The sequence below is a fragment of the Micromesistius poutassou genome (genome assembly GCF_964030765.1).
Source record: "Micromesistius poutassou genome assembly, chromosome: 16".
Lineage (NCBI taxonomy): Eukaryota > Metazoa > Chordata > Actinopteri > Gadiformes > Gadidae > Micromesistius > Micromesistius poutassou.
Genome location: NC_140286.1, coordinates 7,928,283 through 7,943,008, shown reverse-complemented (window position 1 = coordinate 7,943,008; position 14,726 = coordinate 7,928,283). Strand labels below are relative to the sequence as shown.

The window sequence follows — 14,726 nt, the reverse complement described above, 5'->3', positions numbered from 1 at the left end:
CTGCGTCATGTCCATCACTCACTATAAAGACCTAGAGATCTGGAATCTGGAATGTTCCCATCTCACTTGTCTTATCTGTTGCATAGGATTTGTGATAGGGGAGATCTTTATTGAAAGGCCATTTATCATTGATACATTAGTAAAACAGCATTGACAGTGGAGTCTGAAACTGTTGCGGGTTTGCCATTTTAGTTCTTTACCACGTGTTATTTAATATTTATTTAACATTTACTTTTCTATTCTTATTAGACATTGCTTTGTGATCATTGAAAGGTCTCCTAGGGTCGCACATGACCTGCTTTTTATTCTCTGTCACTCAGATGTTGAGAGAGCCAGTTTTAAGTGTGTATGAACGTTATGACGACATAACGACAGACCCTGTTACGGGGAAAAAAATGCTGTGACCAAAACCCGACAAATTTCAAGATGTTTTATTATGCCGTTCTCGGGACCTCTTCTCATACCATAATTACCTTATAACATACAGGTATAACTTCACATTTCATTCACCCACCCACCCACCCACCCCTCACATAACATGGTATGTACATGTAATGTAAATTACTCATGACAATAATAACGTCTTTGATTTTTTTTCATGCTACAATGTCCTCTAATGCATAGCTTCTGACCAAAAAAGGGCTTTTGTCCATTGTGTGAATAGAACGGGACACATTTTCCTCTCCACGGCTGCTGGATGAATGACTTGCCATCGGTAGCGTTGAAAGGAATCGGTGTGTGTGTGTGCAACAGTCTTAGCGCCTCAACGGCACACAATACCCTGATTTAAAAATAGGCCTCCCACGGTCTAGACTCCGGCCAGACTGGAAATAATGCAAAATACAATTATCAATTGATCCCGTTCACTGTGAGGGAAAAAGTGTTGCGTGTCCTCTTGAAATAGAAACTGGGCCGCTTATACCCGGGACCGGGATCAGTGTGTGTGGTAAACGCGCCGGCAGGGTAATACTGCATCTTGAAAAGTCCACCCAGTTTTTCTTTTCTTTATCTTGTAATAATCGCATGCCTTTTTAAATAGTCATCTTTCATCACTCCTTTTTTTTTTAATTTTCTGACATTTCATTTGAATATTCATTAGACTCCATCCTAATGCTAAGCTCCTATAAAGTGATGTGAGGGCCTGTCGGGGCACGCGGCCGCCTCCATCTCGCGAGACCTCATCGTGGTGAAAACAGCTCTTCCTGAGAAAGATATGGAGTTGGTGGGTTATTATGAACAGTTTCGGATCTCGCGTACAAACAGAGTGAGGGTGAGATCCCGCCGTGATTGCGTCTTTGCATTGTTTTTTTTGTAGGAGTTCTCGGTAGGCTCTGGTATTCCAAAAAAACAACTAAATAAGGGGTTGGGGGGTGGGCAGACCTTACAACCAGACCTCCGCCAGACGCTGCCCGTCCTCATGCTGTCCACATATAAGGTAAAGAAAGCCCTCTCTCTCGGTCTCTAGTGAGGCCTTTGTATGGAGAGCTCTGTATTGCACAAACCCCATACAATCCCAAGAGTTGTGGTGGAAGGCAAAGGGAAGAAGCTAAAATCACACCAGGCGGGTTTGTGCTTTCTGGTATTGTGCACCGAGTGTCTGTCGGTGCAGAGCCCTTTTAAAACTATCACTGTACCGTCGCCGTGGGAGACCGCAGGGGAAGGAAGCAGGGAGTCCTCTCGCCGTCTGCTATGTTAAGTGAGTACACACAAGGGTGCTCCGGGGGGGGGGGGGGGGCAGCAGCAGCAGTGCTTTTTTTGTCCTTTTTTGTCCAACAAAAAGGCACAGTAGTCCAACCATCCTGTGGCACTGAATGGCGGGTGGAGTACGCGGGTCAGGTGTGGGGGAGGGTGGTGGTGAGTGGAGTACGCAGGTCAGGTGTGGGGGAGGGTGGTGAAGGGTGGAGTACGCAGGTCAGGTGTGGGGGAGTGTGGTAGAGTACGCGGGCCAGGTGTGGGGGAGTGTGGCAGAGTACGCGGGCCAGGAGGTGTGGGGGCCAGTGCGCCACACGGCAATCACTCCGTCTTCTCCCGGGTCCACTTGATCATGGTCTCAGGCGAGCGGTACAGGAAGATGAGCTTGGCGTACATGTCCTCCTCCAGGTCCAGCTCCCCCGTCTCGCGCACCAGGAAGATGTCCGTGCACAGCTTGAGGATGCGGTCCACGTTGGGCAGCTCCTCGAACATGATGGTGTGCGAGATGCCGCTGAAGAACTCGCGCACAAACTTGCCAATCACCAGCACCACAGAGGCGTACAGGCCCATGATGCTGCAGAGGGGGCCGGGGGGGGATAGGGGTGAAGGGGAGGCATGGTTAGACCATCGTGGTGGGGATGGTGCTGGTGGTGGTTCGCGGTCAAGCTAAATCATACTTTATTCACGTGCACACATTGAGATTCATACACAGGCACACACAGGGATAGAAACCAAGCAGTCCCTCAAGCGAGGCCATTGTGTAGGTGGGGTCATCGCTAGCCAAGAAACACGTTTTTATTAAATGTGACTAGAGAGCTGAATACTACTACTACAACAATGAAAGCAAATGCATTTCTTTCTTTTTTTTACAAATTTTTCCCAACCACAGAAGACAACGAAAATCGATGTTTGGTATTTTTAGATCATAGTCATTTGTTACATACAATAAAATATAAAAACTTATTTTTTTCTTGAGGTTAGAATTTTTTAGGTTGTATAAAATTGGCCATTCGAATATAAATCAAATATTAACTACTTTTTATTATATGATTGTGTAATTGGTTCAAATATAGCTACTCAGATGAACTTAACCTGAATACTAACTTAATCGGAACCGGAGCAATTGAACAGAAAACATTTGTTTATACTACTAGCCCTAGTTTCTAGAGTAAGAAGTGCAAGTGCAATGCAAGTAGTAGTACTATTTAGGGCTAGTAACATTTCAGCTGGGACGGTTGGTTAGCATTGGTAGCCCTGCTGGCTAGTGCCGACCATTCTCAAGATCCACGCGTGTGTACTATGCACGCGTCCTCCTTTACTTCTGGGGTTCAGAGTCACCGTCCACTCACCCGTATCCTGCCAGGAAGCCCAGGCTGGGGGGGCTGACCTGGTCGCTGAATATGTAGAGGTCCAGCCCCGTTTTGTTGAGCTTCTTGAAGAAGCCGGACTTGACCTGGCTGACGATCCACCACTCCCGCAGCTCCCCGGAGCTCTGGGAATGGCGCTTTAGCGACAAGCTGATGTTCTCCTTCTGCTTATCTGAGGCATGACGGGAAAAGGAATGAGGGAGTCTTACGCGCTAGACCTTCTGCACTCGTTATTTATCCGGGTAGACCGCTCGTAACCTAATGTCTGTCACCTACGTGGTGCATTGAACTTGAAGTATGTTCAAGTCGACAGCCACCGTAGGCCAGCAGCTCTCTCTGTGTAACGCCGCACCTCGACCTCCAGTCTCATAACCCGAGACTCCCCTGCAGCCTCACCTGTTGCTATTTACCGTTAATGAGTACCTCAACACCGCCCCCTCTGTGAGATGTCAGTACTGACCCTAACCATAAGCACCCTAAAGCTAACCCTATTCCTAATAGCGTAACAGGGACATGTTGATGAGTCGAAAACCAAACGGCTACGGCAACTGCTAATACCACTACATTACATGACATTAATTTAAATTAAAAACACACATTTAACGGGTTACCTAATGGCCACCAACGACCTTTGCCAGTCCCTCTTACCCTTTAAAAGCTGTTCCACGGGTTTGGAGGCTGAATCGGTGGGTGCCCGGAGATACCGTGGGAAGAGATTCTTGAGGACCCTGTGGTAGAGCAGAGCACAACACTTTGCAGACCCACAAAAACAACGACTCAGCCAAATAACATGCAGGTACAGCCACGTGGTAGCCCCTCTTTTCTTGCCTCTCAACGGATTTGTGCTTAAAGGTGCCATGACATGCCACCAGGTGTGGTGTGATTAGCCATTACAAACCGCTAGATAGATCAGTCTATCAGCCTACCCAGTGGACTGTAGCACACGTTGCTCATCTATCCCTCACACATCTAGGTGGACTTGTGATGTCTTAAGGGGCAGATTTCCAAAACGGCTTGTAACGGCTAATCACACCACACCTGGTGGCATGTCATGGCACCTTTATTAAATCGCTCGTAAAAGCGTTTTTTTTTGGCACAAAATCTAGGAGTGATCTAGACTTGTCGTACAAGTCGTGTTGGGTTGGCCAGAGCAAACACAACAATGTTGTTTGGCCAAACGTTTCCTAAGGTTCTCTTCAAATGAGATAACCCAACGTGTTTCTTTGTATCATCCTTCATCTTAGAGTGTATCCTCATGATGATGATGATGACGATGATGATGATGCATAGAGAGGTGTTTACGCTGTGGTGCTGGAGTTCATGTTGAGCAGCTGCTTCAGGTGGTTCCTGGTTTCGGTGTCGAGGTGATCCACCAGCTTTCCCGTGGTAAACTCCGCCTTAGCACCCAGTGTTAGGTTCCTTGGGGTACGTTGACGACCATGGTGCAGAACAAAAGGAACACCGGATGGACGAAAGGGACAACAATGACAAAATGCAGCATGGCGGTTCTCCGGGGAACGTACCAACCGCTAAGCCAAACGACGTGAGCCACTGGTGATGGTGAACTATAATGCTACCAGTGGCGATTTCTCTAAGACTGCAAGGGAAGCTCAGCTTCCCCTAAAATTAAAAAAATTAAATGGTCAAATATATACTGTTTTAACATTTCATTGACTAAAAATGCGTTAGAACACGTCCTTCTCGAAGACGAGTTCGTTCAGAATCAGCTGCTTATCGCAGGTCGACTGACTCGATTTCCTTCTCATACATTCCCATAGCGTCTCAGTGCATTTGCCTGTTGAAGCTCAGCGTCCATCCACTTCAATGGGGTTGCCTAAAACAGATTTTTTTAGTGCATCGAAAGTCGACGGTCATTGGATAATGCTGCGATTATGTCCCTCCCACGGACACTCAGCGTCTCTGGGGGTGAATGGAGGAGTGGGCTGGCCTGGACGCTGGGCTTCTGTGTGATGATTGGAGGGTCTGCGAAAGACTGAGTTACCGTTTCATTGACAGCGATTTTGAACTATAAAATGTCGCCGGAGCTCTCTTCATTCCTCAGTCCCATCACAGATTTTGCATGCGAGTCGAAAGACGAACTGTAACCTATTTCTTGATATTTGCTTGGCGAAATTGCTAGACAATTTTCATCGTTCATTTCATACACTTATTCACACAATTCCTTGCTTCAGTTTAACATAATTCCCACATTTCCTTGTTCAAGTTTAATATTGTTTTGGTAGTTGGCCATCACTTTGATTCAGGGAGCCTGAGGTCTGAACTTCAAGTCCTGTATTCAGATCAGGACTTGCAGGGTGACAGGGGAAAGCTCTGTGATTTCTTGGTGTTCCTTAAAGACATTGGACATTGGAGTTGGACAGTACTGCAATGCCTCAGCTTTACAAACTGTTCTCATTAGTGGCAACAATTGGAGCTACATCTGCAGGTATAGAAGGGAGCTTCTCCTGTTTAAAGCAGCTCAAGTCCTACACCTAACACAATGGGCCAAGGCTGTTTAAGCAGCCTAGCTCTGCTGGCCATTGAGAGGACACTGGTCAAGTCACTGAAAAAGACTAGTTAGTTGGTATGACAGAGCATTTCCTTGAAAGAACAGAGAGCATCATTTACGTATACATAAATTGACAATTTATATGATGTAGGCCTAAAATGAGCTTCCCCTCTTTGAAAGACCAGCAGCCGCCACTGCTCCCATAGAGGACCCATAACAAATTAAGGTCTGGCTCTCCATATTCTCTCAATTCTCGTTGAATTCCGACACTAATCAATAAATCATATAAGCTGACAAAAATATTAAAACATGTGGTACCTGTGGCTGTCACAGGCCTGTAGCCCTTCCAATCATTTCATTCGGCCTCAATGAAATGACGACACTGATGTATACAGGAAGGACTTATATTTAGTATTTTGCACCTTTGAATGGACCAGGACACAGTGATGGGGAAGTCCTCTTCGGATTCCAGCATGTTGATGAGATTATTCCTGCTGGGCGGGCTGATGGTCCACAGAGAGTTGGAGCTTCCCTCTAGCTCAGCCACAATCAGGTCCTGGTACTGGTAGGTCTCCAGCCATTGCAGGCAGTCCTGCAGGGGGTCCACACATGAAAGATACACGTGGTGTAGGAGAACCAGAGCCTAGGTTGGACCTCCAACTGCCAGATATGTGGTAAAATGTGGTCAGGTAAAAGGTTGTTGATTCACAAGGGGCTTGCAACAACCATGCAATGTCCTTTCTAGCCCTGTGTATGTGTGTGTGTTACACACGCACACACACACACACACACACACGCACACGCACACGCACACACACTGTTATCCCACAGAAACTAGGAGGAAAACAGACATATTGTGGCTGCACTTACGTCATTGTCATTATATTCCCTCACAAAAGAGTTATATTCAGCCTCCGTCAAATCCCGTAGCTGCTTCTGCTGAGCACTCATGGTGAAGATGGGCTGGGGAAGGGGAAGAGTGGGTTATTTCAAAGAAACTTTTGTCTCAGGTTTTGTGTTGTGTTCAATTCAAGCTGTGTTGCAGACTCAGACCCTTAGTTGACATCTCAGTCCTAATCTACGTCAGGAGTGCTGACGATGATGGGACATGGGGCATAAGGGCATGGCATTACTCTTCTACCTCCAACACACAGAATCACCTGAGGCCATGTGAAGCATTGGAGGAGATGGAGAATATCACACTTCATTAATCCCCAAAGGGAAACTCAGCGTACAATTACAGGTGCAAGTCAATCAAAAGAGTATACAAATACAAATAAGAAGGATGATAATGTTGACCCCAATATATATGCACACCTCCTATATTCACCATAACTCTGATCCATTTAAACTCAAGGTGCTAATGCAGGGTTCAACATTAACATTTTGTGCCTGGGTCTGAACCATCCAATAAAAAATGTTATGAATGAGGATTTCGATTTCATAAATTGGTATAATGGTAAATGGCAAATGGACTGCATTTATATAGCGCTTTTATCCAAAGCGCTTTACAATATTGCCTGACATTCACCCATTTATACACACATTCACACACCGACAGTGGTGTCAACCATGCAAGGCGACAGCCAGCTCGTCGGGAGCAGTTAGGGTTAGGTGCCTTGCTCAGGGATACCTCGACACTCTAGGAGCTAGGAGGAGCCGGGGATCAAACTAGCAACCTTGCGGTGACCAGCCAACCCGCTCTACCTCCTGAGCTACTGCCGCCCTTACACGCCCTTACAGTATACATTATAGCCCGATCGGGACAGTGGGCCCAAAGCGTCACCGTCCCGGTATGTGACTTTGGACAGGGCCCGGGGGCCATCGGGTGCCTCCTTAGTGTTGAAGCCTGTCACGACGTACGTACCTGGAAGCCGGCCAGGGTGATGGTGAGCGAGACGTCCAGGGGCTTGTTGACCACGCCGGCAACAGACTTGACCAGGGACATGAAGAGCAGTGGGAACCACACGATGCAGATGAGCAGTGCCACGATCATGCCCCCCAAGCCATACTTCACCGTCGCCTTCTTCTTCTGCCCACGCGGCTGCGGGAATTTCTGTGGAGATGCGCGTGTGTTTTCTTTTGCTTACAAAGGTACAATGTGCCTGATGTTTTAGTTCTGTCGTGTAGGCGCTAACTTTGATGCTACAGGGATCTGGGTGAACTGCTCTGATTATGCAGCAGCATCAAGAAATCCCAGGATACGTGACGTCCGTGAGACTTGCTTTGTTGAGGTGGGCGGGGTTTGGGGAGAGTCGGGAAAGGGAGGGCTCAGGAGAAGAGCTGTTTTGGGAGCTAGCTTGAAATTGCAAATTTTTTTATACTGTACCTTTAAATGATATGAATCGCTAAAACTGTGATACAGATTGGCAAGACACTTGATTAATTGCTCAGCTGGAATCTTTTTAGGAACTGTAAATGTGTTTAGATGCATATGTGAAACAATTCAGAATTCAGGAGACCCCACCTTCTCAGACTCCCTCCAACATTTGAGCACAAAGATGTGAGCGTAGATGTCCTCCACGCAGATCCAGCTGGACAGAGACAGGGACGTGTCGGTCCACACCCAGTCCATCACGGCCCGCAGCTCCGTCAGGAAGGGGACCAAGCGGAACCTGCGGAATCGCCAGAACCATCAGACACAAACACTGACGATACAAGTCATCGGTAGGACGACGGACATTCCATCTGTAAAATGGACTGCATTTATATAGAGCTTTTATCCAAAGCGATTTACAATATTGCCTGACAGTCACCCATTCATGCACACATTCACACACCGATGGTGGTGTCAACCATGCAAGGCGACAAGCCAGCTCGTCGGGAGCAGTTAGGGTTAGGGGCCCTCAGCTAGGAGGAGCCGGGATCAAACTAGCAACCTTGCAGTGAGCAGCAAACCCGCTCTACCTCCTGAGCTTCATACCTACAGGAAGTATCTCAATATTGTTTAACAGGTCTAGCAGACAACAGTCTCATACCTCATATGAAACACAAATACACCCTTTGCCATGTCCTTATATACACCCCATGTCTTATGTCCCTTCCTAGGATTGTCCCTCTTAAGACCCACTACTAAATGTGGACTAAATGTGAGAAGCACAAAGACAATGTTTCATTGGCCAACTTTATGTCACCTTTTTTATGTGTGCTTGACAAAAAGTAATTATTAAGTAGTTATTTTGGAAGTTACTGAAATAGCAATGAGCGTGATTAGACAACATTGAAAAGCAGCACTGAAAACCAATGGCTTTCATCTTGACATTAACTATTTGTTCTAAAATAATAAGTCTTCACATTCTTTATCAATTGCCTCACAGCTTTCCTTACATTTGTTCGACAGCAGTGGATTTACAAAACTCACCCTTGAAACAGGAAGAGGTTGAGATAGTTGTAGCTCTTGGTGAGGAAGTTGCCCAGGACGCGGGTGGGATACCCACAGCGGATCTGATAGGCCGACAGCCCAAAGTAGATACACTTGACAAAGTACCACATCTGGGCCACTCTGTTCTGGTTGAAACGCCTGTGACAGGGAGAACCAGCCCAAAACTTTTGGATTCGACATCTTATACAGCCATCTTTTTAAAAAGTTTTTTTTAAACAACAATAATACAACTGAAAAAAATGCACAATTGTGCATCTGATCTGTGCTTTAACGTGTGTTCCTACTTCTCTGTGACTCCGGGCAGAATGAAGAACATCCAGAAGTGGATGCCGAAGACCAGGATGACCTGGAAGACAACCTTGCCCATGACGGTCTTTCTGAGGTAGAGGGCGCGGTCCACCACCATGGACCCAAACTGGATCAGAACCATGACCAGGAAAGGCCCGGGGACCTGGTCCTCTGACAGAGACGAGGTGATGTCTGCCGCAGAATGTTTCTGCAACAACGGGGACACTCTTGTTAGATTCATTCCACCGTTACGTCCTTGATACATTTTGGATTCAAGCTCACCAACAACAATGTAAGGCTAAAACAACTGCCAAATCGTGACAACGGAGGATGCTGCGATAACAAGTCTAGATGTGCTGCACTCTGTCCTCTAGTGGTCAGAAAACCATCAATGCAGCTTTAATGACATAAACCTTTTTATTTAGATGAATGTAAAGGAATACATTTTCCCCTGACACATTGACAGCGTCCTCAATCACTCGACACCTACGCCGAAAGCCCAGAATCCAAACACGATGATGATGAAGTCCACGGTGTCTGCGAGGAACATGAGCACATAGACGTCGGTCACGGCACTGTACTCCGGGTGGATCAGGTTGTAGAAGAACTGGCGGATGGGCTCGTAAAAATCCATACATCTGCAAAGAACCAGGTGAAGAACAGTCGTTTTTTTTCAATATTATGTCAAGGAAATGGGGATAAACTATGTCGGCACCAAGGAGGTCCGATTCTTTGTGTATTGAGAGACTGCCTTAGGAAAGTGTAGTACCCAGGTCATTGGGTTTTTCAACCATCATTTCACAGTAATTCATTCATTCAGATCAAGAATCCAATCCCTGTTGCTTTTCGATGGAAAGAAATACAGCAGTATATAGAAAAAACGTATATAAAAAGGCAGAATATAAAAAAACATTTTTATACCCTATTAGGCAATCCAGTGTTCTTAATCCACAGAAATATATGTGTCATTCACAAACAAATACTGCCATCCAAAATTTCTTTGTACAGAACATTGCAGGAATGTTTTTTTGTCCTCCTGTTTACATGGGTAAGAACGTTTCAGTACAGAACGGAGGCCACCGTACCGTTTGACGACGATGGCCTTGCCTCTGATCAGCTGTTCCCTGAGTTTCTCCACCATCAGCTGCTTTCGGCTCTTCTGCACGCTGGCCTCGCTGCCGTCGTGCCGGCTGCTGTTGTGGGACGAGGTGCTTCCTGTGGCAACGCAACAACACCGATTACACATCTGGTCCACGGCAATGAGCCGTGGCAGGTTGGTTTACTTAAAAAAACGGTGCTGTCCTGCAACTGATGTCGTTCATCCATTCATCCATCCATCCATCCATCCTTCCATCCATCTGAACACAGGGATGTGCTTTACCTCTCTTGGACCGCGCAGACGACAGGCCAGAGCGGTGGGAGATGTACGACCCCCCGCTGGAGCTTTTGTGCCGCTGGAAGGTCTTCTGCTGGGAGTGGTGCATCTGCACCGGCAGCGAGTCTACGGGGCCGTCAAAGTTGAGGGACCTCAGGGAGCCCCGGGTCTCCGACTTCACCGACGGGGCCGCCTCGTCCCTCTGCTTCTCCTTCTTCTCGCTCGCCCGCCCCTGGCTGTTTCCCTCGTCCTCCCACGTCTCCTGGGCGGCCTGCCCATGCTTCTGCTGCCTTTTGTCGTCCTCATCCCACAGGCCGTGACACTGGAGCGTTGAACGGGTATGACGGAAAAACACACATACACACAGACACACACACACAGACACAAACACACACACACACACACACACACACACACACACACACACACACACAGAATCACACACGGGCAAAGGATCACTACTGGAAGAGCGGTCCAGTAGAGAAGGGGTTTCCATGGCCAAGTCTCATAGCACATGTTGACACACATGGAAGTCTTTGACACCAACAGCTTACACTGAAAAAACAGACAATCGGGACACGGGTACCGTGGATGCTGCATGGTTGCTAGCAGACGTACCTTCAGGATGGAGCGGTGGAAGAAGAGGGCTAGAAGCTGAACGAGGTCATAGTGGGCGTAGCCGTCCTTCTTCTCCACACCGATGATGTTGGGCGGGTGGTACGGCTTGGTCTTCTCCGCCTTGTTCTGGTTGAAGGGGAAGAAGCCGAACTGGAAGAAGTACTTGATGCAAATTGTGACCTACATACAGGAGGAGAGGAAGACAGTGCAATGATGGCGCTGTGAGTGAGCCAAATTAGAATCAATAATAATAATAATGTATTCTGGAATATACCCAGCAGTGAAAACATACATATATATATATATATACACATATACATTTCTATATATATATATATGTACATAAATGTATACATATATATCCACACTAGGGCTGAACGATTTTGGAAAATAATCTAATTGCGATTTTTTCCCCTCAATATTGTGATTGCGATTTAATATGCAATTATTTTTTCAAGGTCCTCTTCTCATGTATTTTTCAACGAACACAAGCAATAAATCAATCTGTTTCATAATAAACAATATCAGATTTATTTTCAAACTCCTTCTCCCTCATCCTGGTGCTCAATGTGTTAAACGCATCTGCATTTTTATGTGTGTTTGCCAGCATACGTTCTATGTGGGCGTCTGCCCAAATATCCAATAGACATTCCGTCTCCTCTTTGCTTCATGTTGACTCATTTTCACCCGACGGTCCGACAATGTGCTGTTACCGCTAATCAAACAATAATTCCCGTAATGCGCGCGGCTGAGCGGGTGCCTGTTACGTCCAAAGAGGCGTATGCTTTTTAGAACTGGATTGGACCGAGGTGCGTTCGCTTTCACATCTCAAGCGAACCGAGACCACCTCTTCAGCGAGGTCTCGGCTGGCTGATTTGGTGCGCTGAGGTGGTTTTTTTTTCAAGGCCGACAAGGCTGTGATCGAAATGCGGGACAGGAGCTGTCCCTTACGGGACAAATCAAAATCACCCGAAATACGGGATGTCCTGCACAATCCGGGACGGTTGGCACCTCGTGAGGTAACAGTAGCGAGGCACGTTCTGCACAATACCTGACGTTGCGCAGCATTGTCTTTTTTATAGCCAAAATAATTCCACACAACTGATGTGCCACCCCTCTTTGGTACCAAACTTTCAGCTGTGCGCTCTTCTGACGAGCCTGAGGCCATTGTGCAGCAGGTTAAAGCGCAGCGTCTCTCCCTGCCTGCACTGCTTTGCTCCGCTCGGCTCACTCGCAAGTCACGTGACCAATCAAATCACAGCCTTTGCGGTTAGAAAATCTCGTTTTGTCATATCGCGATATTATCACAAATGCAATTAATCGTTCAGCCCTAATCCACACACACATACACATCCACATTTGCATTAACCACCCCCGACCCACCTCCGTGTACACGATGGCGGTCATCCAGAAGCGCTTGCTGGGCCGCGGCACCGACAGCATGGCCCACAGGAAGATGTTGATGGGGATGACCAGCGTGGCAAAGTTGGCTGACATGATGTGGTTGAGGATGATCACCAGGTAGCACACCATCTCCGAGTGGGCCACCAGCATGTTGTACAGCGCGTAGCCCAGCTGCAGCACCAGGGGCTGTCTGTCGTAGAACTTCTCCGACTGGTCCAGCTCCTCGTCGTAGAACATCCTGGACAGACGGACGGGGGGGACGAACAGAGCGGCAGCGAGAGAGGGGAGATTGAGGAGGAGTGAGGAAGAGACAGGAAGCTTCGCATTCATTCCACGGTCAGAATTCAAATAGTGAAGCTAATGGATTGGGAGAGTTTTTACATTATTCCAAGAGATGGGAATCAGCCCTGTTGAATTTGATTGAGGCGTATTTAAACCTTCACTGTAGCAATTATTGTTCAATATGATTAGGATTGGCTCCTCTTTATCCCCGATCCCCTGAATCAAAATCACGGTTGATTCAGCCACGGTTGGAAGGATAATACTCCTTAAACACTTAAGACACATTTTCAACAAAGGCGACGGCAGCAGTAAATACATGTACATAGCGTTCTGCAGGTTTGAATAATTACTTGCACTGTGTTGACCAGAAGTAGCCCATCTCATGCTCGCAGTCTGCAGGACATTAGTGTTGTCATTGTTGTAGTACTCACTTGCTGAGCAGCAGTTCGCTGGCGGTCAGCTCAGTAGTCATGGAGGGCTGTGCCAGATCGGACCGGGTGCTGCCCTCGGACCGGCTGTCTGAGGTCATGGCCATCCTCCTCCGGTCCATGTCGCTCTCGTCGTCGCTGACCTCCAGGCGGTCGAAGCTCACCACCTTGCTGTAACTCGGAGGCACCTCGGCGTCGGACGTCTTGGAGGCGTCTGTGTCCGGAGTGTAGAGCAACGCAGACCGGCCCTGGCCCCGCGAGAACTCCCGGGATCCGGCCCCGTCTTCGCTATCTGTGGTGTAGTCTGGATCCTGGCCGGCTGGGGCAGAGCCCGCCCCCGCCCCCGCCCCCGCCCCCGCCCCCGCCCCCGCCTCCGCCTCCATCCTTGTCCCCATCATGGAAGGACCTTCTCCTGGTCCATAGGAATCCCAGGAGACCCCTTGTCTGCACTGGTCCTCCTGATCCTCCTCCTCTTCATCCTTCTGCCAAGCAAGGTTGTCCACTCCCCAGGGACCGGCCTCTGTCCCCTGGGACCCCGGCAGTGCCTGAGTCCACTCCGGCTCCTGGGACCCCTCAGAAACCTGGCACTCCTCTGGCTCCAGGGACCCCTCAAAATCCTGGCACCCCTCAGAGTCCTGGGACCCCTCAGGCTCCTGGGACCCCTCAGGCTCCTGGGACCCCTCAGGCTCCTGGCACTCCTCCTGCTCCAGGGACCCCTCTGGCTCCAGGGACCCCTCTGGCTCCTGGCACTCCTCCTGCTCCAGGGACCCCTCTTGCTCCAGGGACCCCTCTGGCTCCAGGGACCCCTCTTGCTCCAGGGACCCCTCTTGCTCCAGGGACCCCTCTGGCTCTTGTGACCCCTCTGGCTCCAGGGACCCCTCTGGCTCTTGTGACCCCTCTGGCTCCAGGGACCCCTCTGGCTCTTGTGACCCCTCTGGCTCCAGGGACCCCTCTGGCTCTTCTGACCCCTCTGGCTCTTGTGATCCCTCCTGCTCCAGAGAGCCCTCTGGCTCTTGTGATCCCTCCTGCTCCAGAGAGCCCTCTGGCTCTTGTGATCCCTCCTGCTCCAGAGAGCCCTCTGGCTCCTGAGAGCCCTCTGGCTTCAGGAACCCCTCCGGCTCCAGAGAGCCCTCTGGCTCCTGGGAGCCCCAGGGCTCTGCGTGGCGCCGGTCTTCTCCCTGATCGTGTTCATCCTCCACTTCCTCTATGGTGTCCGTGGTCCCCTGCCGGGAGTACAGCATGATGCACTGGGTGGCCTCGCTGCCGTGGAGAAACAACAGGTTACGTTACAACCGACCACGCCTGCTGACACCCCAGTACGAAATGTCGAGAGCCCCATCGACGTGAAGAGACACATGGGGCACATCGACATGATGATGTG

General features: G+C 48.7%; 1 protein-coding gene across 2 annotated transcripts in view; it reads right to left on the bottom strand.

Moving 5' to 3' along the window:
- Nucleotides 1–552: 552 nt before the first annotated feature.
- The window catches only part of piezo2b (piezo-type mechanosensitive ion channel component 2b), a 71,667-nt gene continuing 57,493 nt past the window's right edge, over nt 553–14,726 (bottom strand). For both annotated transcript variants that reach the window (XM_084481275.1, XM_084481276.1), the window contains exons 37-52: nt 13,349–14,605; nt 12,615–12,873; nt 11,232–11,411; nt 10,620–10,935; nt 10,324–10,453; nt 9,729–9,876; nt 9,235–9,446; nt 8,930–9,088; nt 8,036–8,183; nt 7,436–7,624; nt 6,439–6,531; nt 5,991–6,160; nt 4,362–4,478; nt 3,708–3,787; nt 3,042–3,231; nt 553–2,266 (exon numbers count right to left, since the gene is read on the bottom strand). In XM_084481275.1, the coding sequence (XP_084337401.1) occupies nt 2,014–2,266; nt 3,042–3,231; nt 3,708–3,787; nt 4,362–4,478; nt 5,991–6,160; nt 6,439–6,531; nt 7,436–7,624; nt 8,036–8,183; nt 8,930–9,088; nt 9,235–9,446; nt 9,729–9,876; nt 10,324–10,453; nt 10,620–10,935; nt 11,232–11,411; nt 12,615–12,873; nt 13,349–14,605 (3,901 nt within the window). In that variant the 3' untranslated portion in view covers nt 553–2,013. The remainder of the gene's footprint in view (nt 2,267–3,041; nt 3,232–3,707; nt 3,788–4,361; nt 4,479–5,990; nt 6,161–6,438; nt 6,532–7,435; nt 7,625–8,035; nt 8,184–8,929; nt 9,089–9,234; nt 9,447–9,728; nt 9,877–10,323; nt 10,454–10,619; nt 10,936–11,231; nt 11,412–12,614; nt 12,874–13,348; nt 14,606–14,726) is intronic.